The sequence below is a fragment of the Melopsittacus undulatus genome, chromosome 3, assembly GCF_012275295.1.
Source record: "Melopsittacus undulatus isolate bMelUnd1 chromosome 3, bMelUnd1.mat.Z, whole genome shotgun sequence".
NCBI classification, from domain to species: Eukaryota; Metazoa; Chordata; class Aves; order Psittaciformes; family Psittaculidae; genus Melopsittacus; species Melopsittacus undulatus.
In genome coordinates, this window is record NC_047529.1 from 12863276 (window position 1) to 12875156 (window position 11881).

An 11881-nucleotide genomic window follows, 5' to 3' on the forward strand; every position below is an offset into this window, starting at 1 on the left:
GCCAAGTGAACTCAGTTTAGCACGAATTCCTGAAGTATGAGAGAGGAAGTAGTTCCATAACCACAAAAAATTCACAGCAGAAATACTAATGTAGCTCTTTGTCTATATAAATATCAGTTAAGGAAATTCAGGAAGAATTTCAAGTGAATTTACGTAATCAAAAGGGATTGGGGAAAAGATTTAAATGCTGTTACTTCAAGGCATAACTTAGGGGAAACATAAGGGAAGTTTCCCTGTAAGGGAAAAAACAGTTTGGAAGATCTCTTTCCCTTAGGCAGTTTATGCCAATTGTCCAATGCATATTTTTTCCCTAGCTCTCAAATGTCTGGATATTTACCACTTAAAGAACACAGGCTTTTGGAGAGGTTCCTGTAGCTCACATGATCTGTCAATAAAAGAAGAAATTACAGTCTAAACCACAAGTGACAGTGATGATTTACAATCAAGGGGAAAAAGAAGCATAAATATTGGGAAAAAATAATAATTAGAGTGTCAGTATAGAATGAACCTGTCCACTGAAGAAAAGAGATCAGGAATGGCAGGCCATTAGGCCAGACACTAACAAAAAGCCATATATATGGTTAAGAGCAGCACGAACACATTAAAAAGTTACCCTCACCACTTGCTTAGGCCAGAGAAAGAGATCAAAGCTCTACTCAACCAGCTTGGCAAAAGCTGGAGAACAGGGATAATATACCTACAGAAAGCAGTAGCTGGACCACAGAGGAATATCACTTCTCCTTGAACTGTGGTGAAATAAGAAGTATATTTACCAACAGAAAGAAACAAAAACAGCTGGCTCAGAGATCTGAAGCTTATCTAGAGTGTCACAAAATCAAAGACTGCAATATCCACTGCAGGAAAAGGGGAAAGAAAATAAATAAAAACATCCAAACACAACAAAAAGCAGCAAGCCTGCTTCATGCTTTAATTAAACTAGCAGCACCACCCTTTGCAATTACATTCATGGCAGTAATATGTTTGAAAGGCATTCATTTAAAAATAAAATAAAAATAAGTAGTGTGATATAATGATCCCAAGGAAAGGAAGATATCAGTTATTCCCATGGCTATACACAACTATTCATATGGCAAAAATATGAGGAAAAGAAAATCTGACCATCACCAATGCAGCAGTTGCTTCTTCCAGACAGCTACGCATTGGAACAAATAATAAGATAAAATGTGTTAGCAATAAGCTTGTCTATGTAACCAAACACAAAAAGCTTGACCATTCCAGTACAGAGTTAAAAGTCCCTTATGAGCTGAAGCTTGCCCTCATTTATAATTTCGCATGCAACAGCTCAGGAGATGCCATCTTGAGAAACAAGTCAAAAACACACATACTTTTTAAGCACACCCAGTCAATGTCCCAGAGACTCCTGCTCCAAGCTGGCCCACACAGATGGACTACAAAGGGCAGAGCACAGCGCAGAGCTAGGACTCTGTTCAAGCAGCCCATCTCCATCTTGTCCATAAGCACAACCATTCTGTAGAAAAGCATCAAGTTTTGAATCGCACCACCATCATGCAAGCTGTAGCCCAGTGGCCAACCCAACATCTACAGAAGTATTTTGACAGTTCTGGCTAAACAACATACTGAGGGACAGGCTTCACAAAAAAGTCATGTCAGATGACTCTCCAGTAGGGAAGAACAAATATGAGAAGGGTCAAGTTGCTTTGAACAGAAAAAGTACTGCTCTTGATATCCCAAAGGGAGAAATGCATCATTCCCATCCATTCCACAAACGACAGAAGCGAAGTTGTCTACTAAGAACCTGCCACAGTTTAACCCCAGCTGGCAACTAAGCACCATGCAGCCACTCACTCATTCCCCCCAGCAGGACAAGGATAAATTTGGAAGACTGAAAGTGAGAAGATATATGAGATAAAGACAATTTAACAGGTAAAGCAAAAGCTGCACAGGCAAGCAAAGAAAATCAAGCAATCCATTCACCACTTCCCATCACAGACAGGTGTTCAGTTGTCTCCACGATAGCAGGGCTCCATCATGCACAACAGCTACATAGGAAGACAAACACCATGACTAAACATCCCCTTCTTCATTCTTCACCCCTCTTTATATGCTGAGCATGATTCCATATGGCCTGGACTGTCCCTTTGGTCAGTTGGGGTCAGCTGTCCTGGCTGTGCCTCCCACTGCTTGTGCACCCTCAGTCTCCTCAGTGGTGGGTGGTGTGAGGAGCAGATTAGCCCTTGGCTCTGTGCAAGCATTGCTCAGCAATAACAAAAACATCCCTGTGTTATCAACACTGTTTTCAGCACAAATCCAAAACACAGCTCCTTACCAGCTACTATGAAGAAAATGAACTCTATCACAGAAAAAAACAGCCCAGAGCCCAAAGGGACAACTGCTTTGTTTCATTTGGTGCTTCAAAACAAATGAGCAATATAATAGAATCAGTGAGTTAAATTTTACTGAGCTGAACTATGGAATTAGGAAGACACAAAGAATTCCCCATCCCTAACTCCCAAAGGGAAACAGAAACAGCACAGCAAAATAAATAAGAGAGTAGGGAAGGAAACCAAATATCCTACAAATAAAAACCATTCAGATAGAAGTCTGTTGATACTACAGTAGCTCACTGGTACCTTTATATTTACTGTACTATTATCATGGCTGTACCATTATCAAAACCCTTGTCAAACAGGCTACACCAGGATGGACCACATATAGTTCAGCCAGAAATAAAACTGACTGGGAGGTTTGGGAAGCTCTCAGTTCTGAAACCAGGAGGAACACTTAAGTCAGGCACTCCCATTCTACACCAACCCATCCTGTTAGACTGCAATAATTTCTCACCTTCTATATTGTAAGAGTTGTTCACTGAACTCCAGGCAGAGCTGCTGAAGTCTCACTGCATTAACAGGCCAAAATATGTTTCATCAAACTGCTGTAGAAATATACCTGGGTAAGGACTATTCAAAACAGAAGCGAGAACACCATCAATGATCAGAAGAACCACAGCCTGACCATGATGGGTGAACACTGAACCAAGGACTCTCAAGGCCACAGAGATGAGCAATTAAGTCACTGTCCCTGTCAGGAAAACTCACCAAGGCAACTCAACAGGAGAAGCCCCTTCAGCAATATTATCCAAGGCAAATGGAGATGCTGTGCTAGGGAATACAGAAGACAAACAATTTTGGGATCAAACAAGATTATTCACATGCAATATTCATGGGATGTTTGAGGGAAGGGCAAAACATGGGGAAAAAAAAAGGAATCAAGATCAATCACTAGGCAAGTCCTGTGCCTGATCGCCATCACCTCTGCCTTTCTGTTATGTTTAAAACTGTTTTCTGTGCTAGCGTGCTTCTTACTTTCTGCACACAGGCACACAGATCTGCAGGGAACTACAGACCAGCCATCTCACCTCAGTGCACAGCAAGATCATGGAATAGATCCTACTGGAAACTGTGCTAAGGCACATGGACAAAAAGGGGGTGATTGGTGAGAGCCAATGTGGCTTCACTAAGGGTAAGTTATGCCTGATAAATGTGGTAACCTTCTATGATGAGGTTATGACATTGGTGGATAAGGGAAGAGCAACTGATATCATCTACCTGGATTTGGAGAGGGACTTTTTACAAGGGCATGTAGTGACAGAAGAAGGGGGAATAATTTTAAATATGGAGGGTAGATTCAGATTAAACATTAGGCAGAAGCTCTTCTCTGTGAGGGTGGGGAGGCCCTGGCACAGGTTGTCCAGAGAAGCTGTGGCTGCCACAGTGTTTAAGACCAGGTTGGACAGGGCTTGAAGCAACCTGGTCTAGTGGAAGGTGTCACTGCCTGTGGCAAGGGGTTGGAACTGGATGAGCTTTAAGGTCACTTTCAACTCTCATCATTCTGTGATTCTATGATCTGATAGCAAATTTCAAATCAAACAAGCCAGAAAGTTAGGACAAGAGGTCTCAGGGACACATTGGGCAGAAACAGAAGGTCTGGGAGATGTGTCTAGAGACACTCATGTAATATGATTTTCCATGAGCACCGATCCTTAAAAACAGGATACAGCTATTCATGTCACCCATGTTACCATGGGATGCTTGGGAAAGCAACATGCTCCCATTTGTGCAAACCTATTTCTCTCTGGTCATGCTTTCACAGTGCTGCCTTCATTTATCGGGAGTTGCTATGCCACCTCACTGCGGGCACAGCCAGGGGTCAGAGATGGCAAGCAACCTCTCTCCTCCACTGGCCCAGAATTCAGTATCTTGCAAAGTATAACCCAGGCTGTAACATCTGACTCCCACCAAACAGGCAGCAGCAACCATGATACTGTGATCGCTTCTCTTGCGCCTCCCAATGCAGGTTTAACAAGACACAGCACTGATAAGAGGAAGGCTTTGGTGCTGCTGGTAAGCTACACAGACCATGCTATTTTTAGAAAAGCTCTGTAAAGAACACAGAGCAAACTCTATCCCTCAGTCACAGGCAGCTGCAGTGTAACTAGCACCCCTAACCATCCAGGAAAGCTGTAAAAGCAGCAGTCAGCTGCCCTGCCTGTCCCTGCTCCCCCACAGAGGCAGCAGAAAGGCTGAAAAGTGATGTTGGCTGGAGCAGCACTCAGCAAACTGCCAGCTGCCTGTTACAGTCAATAAGCAAGAACATAATGGGTCTGCAGACAACAGGCCCAAGATAAAAGCTCAATTCCCTCTATATCCTGCAGTGCCCCTCACCTCATTCAAGCACAACTCGAGGGTTCCTTCCAGGAAGCCCACAGATGAGACAAATAAAAATGTTATCAGCTGCACATGCTACTAGTATCTTCCCAATGGTCAAGTACAATAACTACAGCATGGCATTAGCTTTCACCACCAGCTGGAAACATTGCCAAAGCCTGCCAAATAGCTGGCAGCCCTCCTAGCACTAGTTTGCTTTGAGAATCTCTGCAACCAGCCTCTCTCCAGCAGCTGAATCCAAAGCTCAGAGAATCTCAAAACCACCTTTCCAAGGAATTATGTCTCATTTTCCCACATACAGAAATTCAGATGTGAGATAGTAAATTATAAGCATTAGTGTTTCTTTTCCTATCTCAGCAAGTTTCTTTTCAGTTCAACAGAGGCTAAGAAATCAGACTCAAGTATCACAAAATCCAAACACGCAATCCATTGGCATTTTCTCTTCAAAACCCCTGCACTGTCTCCTTGAAGAAATGTAAATCCAAAGGTGCAAAAGTCAACTGGCCCCAGAGAATTATTTGAGAAGCTAAGACTCACACTAAGAGTGAAAGGACAAAAAAAATGGAGGTAAAACAAGGATGTAGCAGACCAGTATTTTACTTCATGTCTCTTGGCTCAGTTCCTCATAAACTACAGCTCTTTAACATTTGATAGAGCTAGCATGGATCAAGAGTGTCTGTTAGTCCAAGCACTAAAATTCAGCAGTAACATTCAACCATCAAGGGCCCCCTGAACAGCTGGGAAGCATGTATCCAAATGACAGCAAGATTTTTCATAAGAGAAGCAAAGTAATGCAGTGTTGCTACTTATATTAATTTTCAGAACATCCAGCAACAGTATATAATCAAGTATACAAGTACAGTATACAATGAAGAACAGCAAGACTGAACACTGAACCTGGAATCAGAATCACGGCATAGTTTGGGTTGGCAGCCAATCTCAACCTTAAAGCTCATCCAGTTCCAACCCCCTGCCACCGTATTTGTGCTTGGGACTGCTCCAATCCAGGTGCAGGACCTTGCACTTGGCCTTGTTGAACTTCATGAGGTTGGCAGCAGCCCACCTCTCCAGCCTGTCAAGTTCCCTCTGGATGGCATCCCTTCCCTCCAGCATGTCAACCGCACCACACAGCTTGGTGTTGCCAGCAATCTTGCTGAAGGTGCATCAATCACACTGTCCATGTGACCTAAGAGGGGACCTGCTTGTTCCCACATTCCTGGTATGGTACAGACCACCTTAATAGCACTGAATGGGTTACTAAACATATTGTAAATACTTCTTAACATCTTCGTAACAACAGTCTTGACTTGTTCAATCAGCATTTAACAACCCAGAAAAGGTATAGAAAGAAATCCCATCACTTTTGTGTTTGATCTGTGCATTCTCAGGGACAGCAGGCTCCGAATCCAAGCTTTTGCTTTCAGGTTTTACAGCAACAAGAATCTAAAAATGAAGTGCAAAGAGTCTCCAATCCATCTCTATTTAAGCAGATTCTATTCCCAGAAGGCACAGCAGATAATTCTGAGGATACCTGGACAACCAAATAAAAACAAGTCATGTAGGTGGTGATTGAAAGAAGAAAAGGGGGTGTCACATGGGGAGACTTTCGGCAGAGGAAGCAGTCAAAACAGACCAAGGCAAGCACAAGCTTAGAGAGCCTGACATTGGTCTCTCCCTTAATCTCACACTGTAAACCTTTCTCTGAGCCCCTCTACCATGAGACTAGATCCCCCTTGTTAAAAGTTTATCTTCAGTTCCTTGCAGAGGCTAAGGCCTCACCTTTGTATATATTAGGAGACCAACCAAGGGCGTGGTTACAATTGCAGAGAGAATTCAGCACAGGGAGGAAAGCAATGCAGTCTAAAACACACCAGGAGATCCACGTTTGTGACACACACACAGCAGCAGCATGAGAAAGCAGATTGTAACTGTCCCTGCAGCCCTTGAGGACAGGAAATGGATGTCTGAAAATGCCCACATTATTTATATATACAGTGAGTTTATACAGTGAGGAAAGAGCAGAGTGATGCCAAGTCTCTTGCACAAGGTGTTCAACCGGCAGAAAATAAGCACCCTGTGGGACTAGCCACATTTACCTTCTACCCTCCACCTCCCAGGCACCTCACCCTCGCAGCAACTTCATCCTTTGAATGGCCATATGCACTTCAATAAATGAAAGATTTGTTAAATGTTCCACAAAGAAACAAGCTTTGGGAAAGGTAAGTGTTCTGTATCTAAAATAAGTTCTTGGTTAAAAGTGCCACAGCAGCATTTAATTTGTTTAGGCTACTCTGAACTCTTAAAGTTTAAGCAAGAATAGAATAGAATACAAAATAGTTCAGCTGGAAAGGAGCTGCAAGGGTCACCTGGTCCCACCGCTTGATCACTTCAGGGCTGACCTAAAGTTAGTGTCATATTAAAGGCATTGTCCAAATACGTCTTCAACAGTGGCAGACTTGGGGCATCAACCAGCACTCCAGGAAGCCTGTGCCAGGGTTTGAACACCCTCTCAGTAAAGAAATGCTTCCTAATATTAAGCCTGAGCCTCCCCTGACAGACGCAGCTTTGAACTGTTCCCAAGCACCCTGCTGCTGGATCCCAGGGAGAAGAGCTCAGTTCCTCCCTACCCACATCCCCTCCCAGAGAGCTGCTCAGAGCAACAAGGTCACCCCTCACCCTCCTCTGTCTGAACAAGACCAACCCCAAGTGCTCAGCTGTTCCTCACAGGACAATGCTGCCAGGCCTTCACAGCTTCCTTCTCCTCTGGGCACATCTGAAGACCTTCATGTCCTTCTCAAACTGTGGGGCCCAGCACTGCACACAATGCTCAGGTGAGGCTGCACCAACGCTGAATACAACAGGGCATCCCCTCTGCAGGCTGGTTCTGCTATGGTTGGTGCACCCTAGGGTGCAGTTTGCCCTCTGGGTGCCAGGACCCAGTGCTGGCTCCTAGTGATCCTGCTGCCACCAGCACCCATGTCCCTTCCTGCAGGGCTGCTCCCCAGCCACTCCTCTCCCAGGTTAGACTCGTGCCCAGCATTATTTTCCCCAGTTGATATAGCTTAGTCTAAGCTGCTGTATCTAAATATGACAAACTAATGCACAATCCCTCTCACTTGGTTGTGCCAACACCTGAAATGCTTCCCAGGGCTGACTCTGATGACCTGTTAACTTGATCTGGACACAGGTCGAGCACCCCGAACCCGAAGCACTGGTGAACACCCCATGTACTGGAGAACCCGGGCACGGTCAGAGCTCCCATGTGACTCAGAGAGAAACAAAGGCGGAGAGAACCAGGCGGGTGGCGGCAGAAGCCCCGCACCGAGGCGGCAGCTCCAGCAGCTCCAGCGCTCCGCCAGGCCCTTCCCCGGGATGCCCCTTCCCGGGCCCCACTCCCAGCCCAGGGCCTGCGGCCCGACACCGGCGGAGCCGCCACGGCACGAGGGCGAGGGCGCTGAGGGCGCGGCCAAAGCAGCGCGCAGCCTATGGGAGCTGGCGCTGGTGATGTAACGCTTCTCGCCCTCTGCCATTGGCTGGAGCGGCTGTCCTTCAGGGAGCTGCCCCGCCCCGGCCGGCGCCCGGCTCTTGCCCCTGCTGCGCTCCGCAGGCAGACACCGGGAGGGCAGCGGGGCCGCTCAGCCGCCCCACGACCGTTTTGTACCAGAGCCTCCGGCGAGTAGCGGACGGGCTCGGGAATCGCTGCCGTGTTCGACCTAAACTTGCTGGTTGAATGTAAACGACCCCGAGAACTTACAGCTTGCCCCCTCGCATCCACAGCACCCAGCTCAGCGCAGCCACTGTGCAACGCCACATCTGTTCTATGAGGTTCAACGAGACTACAGCTATTAAAAGATAATAAAATTTAAAAGAAAAAAGCGAGGTTCTGACAAGTCCACATGTACATTCAAGCATGGAACTCCAAGCAGTGAAGAAAGTAATGTCCAAGGAACACCATACAGATCACACTCTGTCATCACATGTGCCCTTTTCTCTCCTGATCGCCTTACAAGGCAGCCGCCTAATTCAGCATCCAAAGAAGATACTGCTGAGATAAAGAATCAGGATTGCATTGCTGGGGGACAGGGCAGCACATCCTTTTTCCATGGAATAACACCTCCTCACTGGCAAGAGGTAGTGAGTAAGAGTCTGCCCGCAGAGCTGCACTGACCAGAATAACCAGTGAGGACCAAGCCACCACATGAACAGCCCCTTCTCAGGACACTGCTGGCAGTGGTAGGCCCAGATGCTCATAAAGCAAAGCTTTTTTTCCTAAATAAATTTCACACTGGAACATCTGCAGCAGGAGTTTACTTGAGGGAACAGATCAGCTTAAGTGCTGAAGACAGCAAGGACATCATATGGTTCAAGTGAACAAATGCCACTGCACAAGTTTGGGTCTAATCAAGCCACAAATTCACATACCAAATGAAGAGACAAAACGGAATTTCACTGTGTGATAACTAGAAGCCTGTGCTTTTCATACCCATACGTGAGACATGAGGCTGACCAATAGTGGCTGCAGCTGCCCAGTCAGCAGATCTCCTGCAACGAGGCAGCACAACCTGGACAGATGAAGGATCGAGAATCAGAGGCCCTGAGTTTACCCCAGATCAGCCAATGATCTGTGGGCTTCAACAGTCACTCCTCTCACTGTAAGGTGGCACAAAGCTTAATGTGTCTAACATACAGAGGCAGCTTGCCTTCAAACCAACCAGCAACCCTTGTTCTGAAGCAGAAGACAGTAACTTAAGCCATGCCAAAGGCTTTTTTTTTTTTTTTTTTAGAAATAAAGGAACTTCACATGTTTAGGCTTTAATTTTTCTGCAGATAGGGAAACTAAAATCCAAAGAAAGAAAACCAAAACCTACTAGATCTTACTTTTTATATAGGAGATTACAGAAAAGCCAGGAAGGAAATTTATCCTTCTGTGTCATTATCATCATTATCAAATAAAGCATATTGAAAAGAATGCACAAACTGAACCTCAGCTTTGATCCCCAATGTTAGCACAAACCACAGGAAAAAGCACTTCAGATTATCATAAGAAACATTGTGGAAGACAGAATTAAAGCTTCATAAAGATGCCTTCCCTTTGCAACTCAAACCATACAGCTTCACCAGAAAAGGCACGTTCTTACCTAGCCATGTTAGGATTTAGCCTAAGTTAACAAAACCAAGACAGCTTTCAAGCAAGCAAAGGTGAGGAACTGCAGGGGATCCTTAACCTTACTTTGACCTCCAAATTTACATCACAATAAATGACTCTTTCACCACCCCGGGAGCTGAAACTACCCTGTGTCTAGAATAATGGATAAAGCAGACTAATGCTCAACCCTGACTCATCTGAGAAAAGCTACATCAGCGCTTGTGCTGCAGCACTGGAATGAACGTTTTCTGTCTTTCAGCAGCTCCCAGAACAGGTTTCACTGAGCCAATATGAAGCAGAAATCAATTTGCGGAGACAGTCCCCAATAAGATAAACAGAGCATAGCAAAGATGGGAAAAAAGAAGAGGTCCAAACCAACAAGATCTCATCTACTTGTGTGTCCATACAGGACAACTCCAAAACACATACTGAGAAGTGAATGTGAACAGGACAAACCAAGAAACAAGTCTGCATGAACTGGTTATGCTTTATCCTAACTGAAGACATCAAAGCAAACCAAACCAAGGCATAATTCTAAAGTTGATGAGACAGGTCCACTGTCTGTCACACACCCCAGCAAACATCAAGCAAAACCTAGTCATTGCTCTTCATCATACCCAGAACAGAAGACCTGTGAAACGAGATACACATTGTAGTGCTGGAGACACTCCCCGCTCCACACAGTGGCAATATCTGGCCGTGACACTGCCCATACAGAGCCCACAGCACAACGAATGTATAGGGAGAAAAGCAAACCATGCTTCGATCTTAATGTTCCGAGACAGAGGAAAGGCAACCCCACACCTCCCGGCTGCCCCGGAAGCACGACAGACCCCTGCCACTGGGGCCCGAGGACAGGTGGAAGGAAGACAGCCGGCGGGGCGGGACAAAAGGCCACCCGGCTCCTGCCCCCCGCCCGGCTCGGCCGGGGCTCCCCTGCTCACCCAGCGGTCCAGCCCTGGCACCCGGCCCCCCGCACTCACCTCCTCGCGCCGCTTTTGCCAGCGGCCGCACGGCGACTCCTCGAGGATCTCGGACTCGTCCTCACTTTCCTCTTCCTCCTCCTCCTCCGGGGGCGCCGCGGAAGTCACCGGCGCAGACACTGAGGTCATTCCCGGGCCAGACGACGCAGACTCCGGCTTCGAGTCGGAGCCACTGCTCGGTACCTGCTTGGACTCGCCCTCCGACATGCTGCGGTCGTACAACCTGCGAGCCAGAGGAGAGGACCATAAGGCGAGGAGGCGGTGGGACCAGGCCAAACCCGCCAGGCCGGACCGGGCCGCGCCCGCCGGGCCTGTCAGCCAGAGCCGCGCCCCGGGCCTGCTGCCGGAGCCCGACCGAGCCGGTTCAAGCCCGAAGCAGAGAGCGGCGGAGAAACAGTGAGGTGAAAGCACAAGGACTGAGCTGAAGAAACCAGAGCCGCTCACTTACCGGGCTTGCCCGGCACCTCCCGGTCCCCAAGCGCCTCGCTACTCTGCCGGTGGGCCGCCGCCGCCAACCGCCGCGCTGCGTAACACGCCGTCCGGGGCGGAGCTTCCCACCCAACAGCCAATCAGAGCTCGGGAGCGTGCCGTCAGCCTTCACGAATTGGCCGGTGGGCGGAACTCGAGGGTGGCCCGCGCGCTCACGGCGAGCTCCAGGGGGCCCGCGCGCTCACGGCGAGAAAGACCGTGGGGCGGAACGATTTAGTTCCAGAGGATCAGCCAATGAGAGCTCAAGAAAGGGACCGTCAGTCTACGTTGATTGGTCAATGGGCGTGGCTGAGTTTATATAAAGGTGCTGCGGCCCGCCCTCCACGCGTCCATCAGTGTCTGTAGGATCACGGGGTGCCGGCTCTTGGGGGGGCTTTAGGTTTCCGCGGTCGGGGTTAGCCGCCGCAGCCGGGCGGCTGAGAGTGGGGCCGCTACAGACCGCGGTGGTACCTTCAGTCCCGAGTCCCGTTCCCTTTCCCAGCTACAGGACGAGCGTGTTTCCCGACTGGCTATCGTGCTGCTGGGCCGGCCCGGCTGAAGGGGGAGCGGAGGGAACT

The 11881-nt window shown here is 47.8% G+C and overlaps 1 protein-coding gene across 1 annotated transcript in view; it reads right to left on the minus strand.

Annotated features, from left to right (window-relative positions):
- The window catches only part of NRBP1 (nuclear receptor binding protein 1), a 38973-nt gene extending 27551 nt beyond the window's left edge, over positions 1-11422 (minus strand). Inside the window, exons 1-2 of the mRNA XM_034060882.1 lie at positions 11284-11422; positions 10836-11058 (exon numbers count right to left, since the gene is read on the minus strand). Coding sequence (XP_033916773.1) covers positions 10836-11042 — 207 coding nt within the window. The 5' untranslated portion in view covers positions 11043-11058; positions 11284-11422. The remainder of the gene's footprint in view (positions 1-10835; positions 11059-11283) is intronic.
- Positions 11423-11881: the final 459 nt, after the last annotated feature.